Source organism: Grampus griseus (assembly GCF_964374135.1).
Source record: "Grampus griseus genome assembly, chromosome: 19".
Lineage (NCBI taxonomy): Eukaryota > Metazoa > Chordata > Mammalia > Artiodactyla > Delphinidae > Grampus > Grampus griseus.
Window position 1 is genome coordinate 39,699,933 of NC_139013.1, and position 11,549 is coordinate 39,711,481.

At 50.6% G+C, this 11,549-nt stretch overlaps 2 protein-coding genes across 3 annotated transcripts in view; one reads left to right on the plus strand and one right to left on the minus strand.

Moving 5' to 3' along the window:
* LRRC36 (leucine rich repeat containing 36) overlaps nucleotides 1-3,278 on the plus strand; it is a gene marked incomplete at its 5' end in the record, with an annotated part of 34,155 nt that extends 30,877 nt beyond the window's left edge. The window contains 2 exons of the mRNA XM_082677559.1: nucleotides 1,582-1,696; nucleotides 2,997-3,278. Coding sequence (XP_082533685.1) covers nucleotides 1,582-1,696; nucleotides 2,997-3,168 — 287 coding nt within the window. The 3' untranslated portion in view covers nucleotides 3,169-3,278. The remainder of the gene's footprint in view (nucleotides 1-1,581; nucleotides 1,697-2,996) is intronic.
* A 4,096-nt stretch (nucleotides 3,279-7,374) lies between these two features.
* Nucleotides 7,375-10,951, minus strand: TPPP3 (tubulin polymerization promoting protein family member 3). 2 transcript variants are annotated; one of them, XM_082677586.1, is made up of 4 exons: nucleotides 10,801-10,951; nucleotides 8,308-8,501; nucleotides 8,042-8,195; nucleotides 7,375-7,925 (listed from the first exon to the last, which is right to left on the minus strand). In XM_082677586.1, the coding sequence occupies exons 2-4, from the start codon at nucleotides 8,493-8,495 to the stop codon at nucleotides 7,737-7,739; spliced, it is 531 nt and encodes a 176-aa protein (XP_082533712.1). In that variant the 5' UTR covers nucleotides 8,496-8,501; nucleotides 10,801-10,951; the 3' UTR covers nucleotides 7,375-7,736. The 2 variants fall into 2 exon arrangements, with proteins under 2 accessions (XP_082533712.1, XP_082533711.1); XM_082677585.1 differs by lacking the exon at nucleotides 10,801-10,951 and adding an exon at nucleotides 8,627-8,765.
* Nucleotides 10,952-11,549: the final 598 nt, after the last annotated feature.

The window sequence follows — 11,549 nt, forward strand, 5'->3', positions numbered from 1 at the left end:
ATGAGGTTACACACATCATTCCCAAGAAAGATGGTTTCAGTTTACACTCATATCGGCAGTAAGTATGTATTTGAATGCCTTTTCATTTCACCCTTGCCAACACTGGGTATTATATTTTTTTGCCATTATGATAAGTGAAAAATAATATCCCATTGAATTCTTGATTTGTACTACTTTATTATTAGTATAGTTTAGGTATATAAAGTCTACTTCGACTTTAAGCTTCTAGCTCAGCACCCACAAACAAACATTATGGGTATTTGGATTTTGATTTGGAAATCAGCATTGAATTTCCAGAGTTGAATCTCATCACTATCTGATATTCATAAGCCTGAATAATCAAGACATCATTCTCCACTTACCTGCATTGAAAATAAATAGGTGTTTATTCACTAGATACCTACTTTCTTTTTTTTTAAATAAATTTATTTATTTAATTTATTTATTTTTGGCTGCGTTGGGTGTCTGTTGCTGCGCGCGGGCTTTTCTCTAGTTGCGGCAAGCGGGGGCTACTTTTCGTTGAGGCGTGCGGACTTATCATTGCAGTGGCTTCTCATGTTGCGCAACACGGGCTCTAGGCACGCGGGCTTCAGTAGTTGTGGCTCGCAGGCTCTAGAGCACAGGCTCAGTAGCTGTGGCGCATGGACTTAGTTGCTCCGTGGCATGTGGGATCTTCCCAGACCAGGGCTCGAACCCATGTCCCCTGCATTGACAGGCGGGTTCTTAACCACTGCGCCACCAGGGAAGCCCTAGATACCTATTTTCAATCAGCCATGAGACCCAGTTCTCTATTTTGGATTACTGGTGATAAATACAGCTGTTGCAGCCCTGATTTCCACCTTCCAGAACCTTGCTACTCAAAATGTGAGCCACACATCGCAACATTAGCATCACCTGGGAGCTTGTTAGACCTATAGAACATCTGGCCTCACCTCAGACCTACTGAATTAGAATCTGTTTTCTAAAAAGATCCCCAGGTGATCTGTAAGCATATTAAAGTTTAAGTACTGTTCTAGAAGACTGACTTGCTTAGGACCAGAGTTCCTGTGCTTTTACCTACCTTATTATTGCAGGCAGTGGCAACATATTTGGAAAGCTAGATATGCCTTGGCCACAAATCCAGTTTCTGAAAGCACTCATTGAGCTACTGTCATGTGCCTGACACAGTTCTAGATGTTTTCACATATTCCGTACAGAGTGAAGGACATACATTCATGAACTAAAATGGAGAATACAAGGAGACCAAATATGTGTTGACTGCCTATGCTATGTGAGCACAGATGTCTCACTGACTCCTTATAACAGTGCTACCCGGCAGGGTTACTAGCTCTAGTGAAACTCACCAAAATGAACTAACGTGCAAGATTAAGTGGTTGAATTTTAATTCAGATATGTCTGTTGCGAAACCCTATATTCTTGCCACTATATCTGCTGTTTCCAAGGGAGGGAATGATGAATGGAGGGTGGAGGTGGGTGCAGTGGGGCCCCCAACTCTTCAAGATGTCTCCCTGATCACTCAAGCTCTGCTCAAAGACTAGCCGCTTGGAATCCTCTCACCCCTGGCTACTGTAACCTTTGTAGATGATCTTCTGCACAAAAACCAACAGCTGAACATGCAGGTGGCTTGCCTGAACCAGGAGCTTGCCCAGCTGAAAAAGCTGGAGGAGATAGTGGCCCTTCTCCACGAAAGTCAGAGGTAGGACTGGGTCCATCTAGCTGACTTCTGGAAGCAGATATTTACTTTCCTTTATCTCCTTTGTTTTACTTGGCAAGTTAATATCTATATACTTTTCAAATTAACTCTATTCTGTGTGCAAACCACCTGTATCCAGGCCAGTTTGCTCAGGGATCAAAATACTGCTTTCCAGAGCACACCAGTTTCTGATTCAGCAGATCTGGGTTGGGAACTGAGAATTTGCATTTCTAGTAAGTTTCCAGGTGATGCTCTTGCTTCTGGCCTAGGGACCACACTTTGAGAACATTAAGATATATATCTTTAGTGATGCTATATTTTAGAGTAACTTGAAATAATTCTTCTGTGTGTTGTTAAACCATCAATTCAATATACAGGTTCAATTCATTTCATTTTGTTTGATTCATAGGGAATATTTTTATTATTTTGATTTAATCTTGTGTATAATTAATGTAAAACTTACATGGTCCCAAAGTCAGATCCACAAAATCAGATAAATTCAGACAAATCTAGCTTCCTTACCTGTCTCCTCTATCCTTACCTTCCTTCCTTCCCACTAGCCTTCCATTGCAGGTGTGGGTGTGTATTTGTGTTCCCCCTCTATTATATAAAAAGAGGCATAATGTTGCTTTAACATTTTATCTAGAAATCATTTCACAGTGGTGTATAGAGTTAGTTCTCACTCTTTTTATACATGCATAGGACTCACTGTGTGTGTATTTAATTAGTCCTCTACTGATGGACATTACAGTATCTTGCTGTTGCAGATAGTGTTGCAGTGAATAGCATTGTGCATGCATCTTTTTTGGCGGGGAGGGGCAGTCTCTGATAGCGTCCAACATTACATGGTAATACAGAGTCCAAGAATACAGTCATGACTAGCACCATGAGTTTAATTGCAGAGGCAGGATAGATTAGAAGAAGTAGAAATTAAGATTTGGGGATAGAAATTGGAGGTCTGGTCAGGTGCTAGTCTCCCCATGCGTCTACTTACTTCATCATGAAAGTGCTTTGGAAAGATCAGAACAATCACTATATAAAATGTGAACTATGTTATTGCTACAGTCAGTCTGGAACGTAAACAGAACTGCAATGAATAAATAAACTGTCTGCCTGCTTTTAAAATAACCAACTCATAAATCAGACAGTTCTTTCTATTTAAAGATGCTACTTCATTTTACATTTATTTTTTAATTTTTATTTATTTATTTTTTTACATTTATCTTTAGCAAACATTTCAGGTCAGAATGGCAACTACTTTGCTTTTATGACTTCATGACTGTCTTTTTCCCCCATGCCTCAGATCCCTGGTGGTAACTAATGAGTATCTGCTGCAGCAGCTGACTAAAGAGCAAAAAGGTTATTCTGGGAAAGCACTCCTGCCTCCTGAGAAGAGTCATCATTTGGGGAGATCATCACCCTTTGGGAAAAGCACTCTGTCTTCCTCCTCACCAGTGGCACATGATACGGGTTAGTATCTAATACAGAGTGTTTCAGGCTCTGTCCCAGAGCCTAGTCTATGGAGCTAGCACTGCACACCTTTTTTGCAGCTTCCCTCTCAGCCCCAGGGGGCTCTCAGTGTCATTGCCACTAGTATGGTGGTATTCACTCACAAGATTAAGAAAAAAATCTTATTTTAATTAGACTATGTTGGTCCTTTTTATTTCTTTTTATCTCCTCCCATCAAGTCTTTCTTTCCTTCTGCCCACATAAATAGTTGGCACTTAGTCCTAGGCATCATATCACATAGAAACGTTTGGCTGAAAATGTCAAAAAGAAAAGAACACTAGACATTTTTCCCAAGTGTCAGCTGAAACTGTGTAGTAGGAAGTTTAAAAAGAATATCCATGGCCAGGTATGTTTTGTGTTAGCAGAAATTTTGGAGAACCTCTATTGATCAGTTCATCAAACGTGTTTTGGGTTTTCTCCCACCATAGTGAAAAGGTGACAAGGTCTGGTGTCTTCCTGGAGCAGCCAACAGTTTAGTTGTGTGATGGAGCTCAAAGCTTGCCATTGGTACCAAACAGGCCTAAATAAAAGCCTAGAGAGATCCCGGAAAGACAGACAGAGTAGGTAATTCCTACTCTGGAGAATTGGAGAAGGCATCAGTGAGGACTTGTTTGAGTGGAAGCTTGGCAGAATGAGTACAATGGTACCAGGTAGAGGGGGTGCAGAGCCTCCTAGGCGAAGAGTACAGAGTAGGAGAGTCAGGCCCCCAGAGGGATCACCGGGCAGGGAAGATGTAGGCCATGGTGCTATGACAGTATATAACTGGGGGACCTGTCCTAGCCTGGGAGGGAGGTGTGATATCAGGAAAATGTCCCCTATAGAAATGATCTTTCAACCAAGACCTGAAGAATTGAATAGGAGGTCACCAGGCAAAGCATAGGATTGAGGGCAGAGGCAGTGGGGAGAGCTGCAGAGAGAAATAGCATAAGCAATGGCCATGAAATGGGAAGGAACATGGTTCATTCAGGGAATGGAGGGCCTGAGAGGAGATACACAGGAGCTAGGTCGCATGGCTCCCAAAAGATTTTAGATTGGGAAGGCAATCTACTCTATAAGAAGAGTAGATTGACCTCTGGCCATGTGGAGTGGACCAGAGAGGAGCTAGAGAGATAAGAGAGAAGGCTAGTGCAGTCCAGACCAGAGGTGTGGCTTCTGAAAGTTAGCTTTGGGCTCAGCATCCACTTTACATGTCAGTACCTTGTATTTCAGACTGAGGATCAATCTTTTCTTTAATCCTGATTGATTAGGCATCAATGGGAAAAGATAATGCAAGTGGCTCTAGGTATGTCTCTACTTCAAGGTTGCACAAGTAGCTAATGTTGCCAGAGAGCTTTACAGGGCAAAGGACTGTTTAACCTAATGTCATATTGTACTTCTCTTCATCTTCAGGGTCATGTCAGAGAGAGAGGCAGGTGGAAAGATTAGGCACTTATTTGCTCCCCTGACCCAGGTGCTGTGCAGGGAAGGAGAGCTATTGCTGTAATAATGAGACATGAAGATCACAACTAAGATCACACATCTCTAAGTTATAAATAAAATCTACAGATCTCTCAATTTTATGTAGGTTCCCAAAAGGAGCATGCACAGAGGAGCCATAAGTTTCTTTGAGCTGCATGGCTCTGAGGGAGCTAGAGTCAGCTCGTTTTCTCTGGAAGTGTCAGTAAGGACAGCCCCCCTCCCCGCTCTCATGGGCCTGTCTTGGCCCCACTGAGAGGCCTCCAAAGAGCCTAAGCCTTGCCCAGGTAGGGTCGCCTTAGCTAGTAGCCTCACAGCCCTGTGTTGTCATATTTCACCATCCCAGCCCAGTGCATAGGCCAACTTACTGGACAGCCGATGGGGGCTAGGGGAGGTGGGGGCAGGGATAACGGACTTCTTTCTACAACCCAGCCCTCCCTTCCTTCTCCTATGAATCTCCTATGAATGCTAGCCCAGAACCTATTCAGGGTACCTCTAAGGAGAAGCAAAGAGCCTGACCCAGACTAAGTCACCTTCCACTCTATTTTCTATTGTCACTGAAAGTGGCTGGTCCTACCCTAGGCCAGGCCCCTCTCTAGGGTTGCTGGCCACTCATGCAGAGGTCAACTGTGTTTCTGATTTTCACTGTGTGGCCCTTGGTCCAGAGGGCAGGGGTAGGGATTGGTGGCATCAAGGGAAGAGCCAAAGAGCTGTTGCCCTATGGGGCTAAGTGGGCTCAACATGGAGTGGGGGAAGACCCCTGAAGCAAGTAGAAAATAAGTGGACAAGAATTCCTCACCCTGGGCCTGGCACTATTAGGAGAAAGAAGGAAACAAGGCTGGGATGGAAAATAGGTCCTCAGGGAAGTTCTCCAAAAGGAGAGGCAGGGCCCCTCTGAGGTTTGGCCTTCCCGCCAGTTATACATAGAGGGTTTTAATGGCTCCATCCCACAGATCCTGACTTCTCTTCCTTGCCCAACTGGCTTTGCTAGCAAGGGTACCCAAAGCTTTCCACTATGAGGAGGCTATGGGGAGATGGAGCAGTGATAACTGAAGGGCTGAAGTGGCATTGTTTGGTCAGTTCCTGCCATGAACCAGATTCTGCTAGACTAAGGGTCTTCCTGGCTCTGGGTGGGCCTTGATTTCCCTCAGGCTCCATAACTTTTAAAGAAGAGGGGGCTTTACTCCTACAAGGTGGAGTTTCAGGACTCCTCCAGTTCTCTCTCTGGGCTCCTCTAAGCCACACTGCCAATCATAGGAGGGGCCAAACTGCTGCTCCCATGCGCACTGGATGGTAATCTCACCTGCAGCTTAAAAGCTTAATAACCTGGACCAGGCCAATTTGCAGGATTTGGGTTTCTCTCCTATTATGCTAATTTAAGTAAGCTTGCAATTTAAACCAATTCCCCAGGGCTGGAGGAAGTATTCCTCTTACTGTATGCTGGTGGGAGAGGTAGAGCTGTCTGAAACTCTTCCCTGAGCAATGCAAGGTCAGCGGAGTCAGGAGGATCCCACAACTGTCAGCCATTAGGCAAGCCTCTGCTGTGACCAGGTGATGATCTCTGCTCTCTAATTCTCACCTCACCCCCCAGCGTCTCTGTTCCAAGCCACACTACCACTCTTTACCCTCGCTCCAAGTGAGTTTGGGCTCAAGGGACTCCGGGGCCACCTGGGGCAAGAACGTCCTAGAACAGCCCGAGGGAGAGGGAATAAACAGTCGTGCTGCTTTGCTTTATTATCTGGGTCAAGAAAAAATATTTGTGAATGTGTGCCTTTTAAGCCTTTTCTAGCACTCTTAGGGACTCTGGGCAGTCCCTGAGTTCCATCCAGCCCACTTGTCAGCAGGAAGGAGGGAGAGTTGGCCCCAAAGCCTTAGACTTGGGAATAACTCTGGCCTAACACTGAGAACCTCAGAGGGGAGAAAAGGGTGATCTGAAAGCTCCCAGGAGTTCTCAGGATCAGAGAGAGGACACCCTCCCCGCCACCGCCCTGCAACCTGGGATGATGAACAGATGGGAGGGAATCAGCAAGAAGAGGCCCCTTCACTGTTGGACACCCTGCTCACCTGTCAAAGGCTGATGTTGGGTGCCAAGTTCTATTGCTGGCCATCCAGCCTCACTTTTGGAAATCAGCGTTGGGGCTTGCTGTGTTAGAAACAGCCTGGCCAGGGAGGCAAGAGGCATGGTTCTGGCCTCTATTCTGCAGAGGCCCTTTCACTCTCTGGGCCTGAGTTTCCTCAGCTATAAAATTGGGAGTTGAACTGTCTACTGTCTGCTGTCTTGCATTTTCTGATATTCTGAGATGCAGCCCAGAATGACTCACCTTGGTAGCCCTCTGGAGTGGAGGCCTGTCAGCAAGCTTAGAGCTGAGGCCTGGCACTGGGCCCCACCAATGCTTAGCCCAGTCTGAGTTTGCTGTCTCATCGCCCCCACCTGCTGTGAAAGCCGAGAGGCCAAGACTGAGGCCCTAATTGCGGGAAGATAGCCATGATGTCAGAACTCTAGGTCAGGGCTGAGGTAAAAGGCTTTTGATTTTCCTATAGAGCATCCTCATTCAGCCTGGCCCTGTGCTAATGGAAAGGGCCTGGTGTGTGTCTTTTTCTGGGCAGGGATGCCAGTGGAAGAATCAGCAGAGTGCGACTTGGAAGGGGTTGATGACAGAGGGGTCGTGGGGTGTGAATGTCATTACCCTTGTTGTCATATACCTGACCAGGCCATATTGGTACAAAAGGTGGCTTTATTGAGGTCCGGGTAAGAATTAGGCACTTGGCCAGAGCAGCAGCTTAAATATGAGGCAAGCAGGCAGGGGTTAGCCATGCCCGGGGCGAGGTTGGGGTGGTGAGGCTATAGGCACAGACTCTCCTCAGACAGACAGAAGTCGAGGGGGAAAGAAAAAGGGGAAGGGGATGCAGAGCAATCTGGGTCAGAGGTCTGGTGGGCTGGCCCCATAGGGCTGGGCAGGAAGCGCTGGGCGGCAGATCCAGCAAGGAGGGGACCGGGCTCTCTTGCTCCACATGCCCCTTAGGCGCAGGCCTGAGCCTCTGGCAGGGGCAGCCGTGCTAGGGGGGGCCTTCCCAGGCCTCACTTCTTCACCTTGGCATCATAGGTACCTGCATTCTTGTAGGCACTCACATAGCCACTGTCATCCAGGATGTCCTGCCGCCCAGCAATGCCCTTGCCCTTGCCGCTCTCATCGAAGCGTTCCTTGTGCGAGCCCGTGTACTTGCTGGTGTCAGTCAGGCGTTCCACAGCACCCCCTGTTTTTGCTTTCTGTTTGGACAGAGTTCCCCCAGGGGTACCTGGTTAGGGAGCCCAGCCCTTCCAACCCCAGCCAAGATTCCCCATACCCCCCCTCAGTGGCCAGCCGAGACCATCAGGGCACTTACAGTAACACCCACATTGGCTGGTTCCTTGCCTGCCACCAGCTGGCAGATGGCATCAAAGGCCTCCTCCTTGCTCTTCCCCTTGAATCGCTTGGGTGCCAGCTCTTCTAGGGCCTTCTTGAACTCCTCATAGTTGATGACCCGGGCAGACTTCCCCCTGCCAGATATGTGGACACCATGAGTTTTCCCCCTTCTCCACATCCTCCCTGGTTCCAGCCCCCCAATTCCCCTTCTGGGAACATCAGAAGCAGGGAATGCCTGGGGCTCACTTGACTTTGGAGAAGACGATGTCGACATCGGTCCCTGTCACAGCCTTTCCGTCAGCCACCTTGCAGTCCTTGCACAGCTTGGCCCAGTTCTTGCCATTCAGCTCGTGCCCACTGGCCTTGGGATCACCATGGATGGCAAACTTGCGGAAGCTTTCCTCCAGCCCAGCCACATCTGTGCTCGCTGCCATGCCACCCTGTTAGGGACCCACCTTGGTCACCTCCTAGCCAAGCTCTCCCCCCCACCCCCCAAGGCACAGAGCATCACTGCCTCTACCTCAAAACCTGCAAGGTTGAAGTTGCAGGCACTTCTGCCACATACCCTCAGAGCTGGAGATGGAGCTGCCTGCAGAAAGGGGCCAGTACTCAAATGTCTGACTGGGCCCCAGAGCCGTGAGGAAGAGCCCCGAGAGGAAAGGTCCTGTCACTTAATGCCAGCCTGGCTCAGAGTGGAGTTCAGAAGATGAAATCATGATGCTCGCACCAGGCTGGGAACAGAGTAGCACTGTCCAGAAAAACTGTGAGAGCAGCAGCTGGGGCCATGGCTTTGTCTGGCCCTGGCACAAGGCCTGCTTGGGTGGAAGTCAGGGTGGCAGAGCGGGCCCCCTCCCTGGGAGTTCCATGCCAGGCTGGGTCAGGACCAGGCCAGGCTGCTGCTTGGGCAGGTATTTAGTGAGGACAGTGTCTCTCTCAGGGTCATGAGGACCCAGCGAGACCCAGCCCAGGCTGAGAAGGGAGCCAGAGCACAGGCAGGGGTGCAGCTGGCCCAGCTGGGACCTTGTTACTATTTGCTATTAAACAAAAACATGAGGGAAGGGGAACTTGGGGCTGGCCTGGCCACAGTTTGTGAAGCCTGGAGACAGTTGCTAAGGGAGGGTGGTACTGCTTGGAGAATGTTGCTAAGGGCAGGATGGTGTCAGGGCAGCTCAGGGAGAAGCTCCCAGTGCTGCTGGGCTGGGCTGGAGAATGGGCTTACGGGTGGGGCACATCAGCACTCCCAGCACCTGGGGCACAACCGTGGCTTCCTGGCCCCTTTCCAGCCATTGGGGCTGTAACATCCCAATTTGTGGAGTTTAGGAGGAGCAGGAGATTGAGGGGCTAGCCTGAGTGGGGGTTGTAGAGTTATGAGCCCCTAGAGGCATGATGGCAAGTGAGACCGTGGCCTTGGCCCTGTAATCCTCACACCTACGCTCTGCGCTGAAGCACACTTCCCCAATGTCTACACCTTCAGCCCTCTATGGAGGCCTCCTGGCCACACCCTGAGCACCACCACACTAGTCCACACTCTCACAGCTGTACTTAGCCCTGGCCCTCCATACCTTCGGCCTTAGTCCCACTGACCACACCCCTTAACCTGGTACTCAGACCTCCCTGACCACACCAGCCCTGAAGTGCCCCCCCACACCCCTTACTGCAGTCCCCTGACCACACCCACAGCCCTGGGACAAAGGGCCCCGGGCCATTCCCTCAGCATGCACGCCCCACACATATACTAACAGCCCTGTACTGAGGCCCCCCAGTAATAACCCTCAGCCCTGCACTAAAGGGTCTTCCCCACACTTGCCCACAGTACCCACTGCAGTCCCCAAACACACCCTCAGCTCTGCACTGAAACTCCCTCCATGTAACACAGCCTGGTACTGAGGCCTCCCTGACCACACCCTCAGCCCTGCACTGCAGCCACTTCCATCCATACACGGGAAGCCCTGGGACTGGGTCCCCCGTTCACACACCCACAGGCTTTACTGAGACCCCTAACCAGAGCCTCACAACTCACCCTCTCTCCATACATCTGCAGCCCCTGACCACACCCTCAGTTGTGTCCTCAGCAACTATCTTCCACCTCTCTCTTTTATAATAGAGCCTCCAGTGACCACAGCCTGGAGCCTGCCTGCCTACCCGCCTTCCACTACCACTGGCCTTAACACTGAAAACCCTCCCCGGGTCACCACACTCACCCATCCCTAAGTTGCAGTTTCTGGAACTGGGATCACCCACAGCCCCTACACTGCAGCAACTCGGTGGGTCCAGAATCCCTTTCAAACAGCACTCCCCTTCCCTCTCCCTACACTGCAATCTCCCACCAGCAATCTGAAGGAGACCCGCACTTTGTTCACCAAGGGTAAAGTCTGGGGGAGCTTGAGTGCCACAGGATGCTTGTTCCAGGGGCCTAGCAGGACCCTGCACCTGTGCTCACTTCTGTCTGTGAGAAGATGGATTCTTGGTAATTTCAGGCTGATCAGGTGGTGCCAAGTCACAGGCCCCGGTCCCAGGGGTCTGCAGGCCACGCTCGCTCCCGCTGGGACAGCTGGAGTAATCAGTCAGCAAGGAGTTGGGGGTGGGGGGTGGAACGTTTGGGCCCAGGGCAGGACCACTCAGCTGGTGTCCTCAACTCGGTACCATCCAGGGTTGGGACCCCTCCCAGGCCGCTCCCACCCCACCCCCTTCTTATCGTGCAGGATATTGATTAGAGTGGTCGGCGCCGGGGTCTCCTACCGGCTTCTCCCTCGTGGCTGTTCCTGCAGTGCACGTTCGATGGACAGAAAAAAAGACGCAAGAATGGACCGATGGACGCAGGAGACTAGGCGGCTCCGCAGCTCTGCTCCCTGCCGGCTCTGGGGCGGGACTGCAGGCCGGGCGGTTCCGCCGTATTATTCCCTTGTTTCTCGGTCTCCATAGAGACGGCGAGTCCCACCCCCGGGGCTGTCTCGGCGGGAGAGTGACCAAGGTCACGCTGGCTCCACCTACCCGACCCCGCCCTCTCCGCTCTCCGCGGGGGCGGAGCTGCTGCGATGGTCTCATCCCGCTGCATCTGTGGCTGGGGTGACCAGACCTGAAGTTCAAAGCTGATCCCTGCCTCCAGGGGAGATCCAACTTCCCAGAGCAGCAACCGAAGGCCTTTGGCGGGGGGCGGGGGGGGGCGCGGCGTGCAGAGGAGTGGGAAGGTCCCTTCCCTTAGTGACAGTGGGGTCTAAAGCTGGCTCAAGACCACAGCTCTCCAATGAACGTGTGGCATCCCAGGTCACAACTCCGGGTAATTGGGGGCGGGAGGGGACAGTAAACGAATCACGAGTGCCAGCCCCAAAATGCTGGTACACCGACGTCTCTCCCGCGGCCAGGGAAAAGCTCCTGGACTTCCTGGGTCCGCGTCCTCATTTATTCCCACCCCAAACCGGTGTTAGCCTCGCAGTCTCTGCTTCCGCTGCTGCCTCCCGACCCCAAAGCCTGCTTCCCCTCCTCTCTCC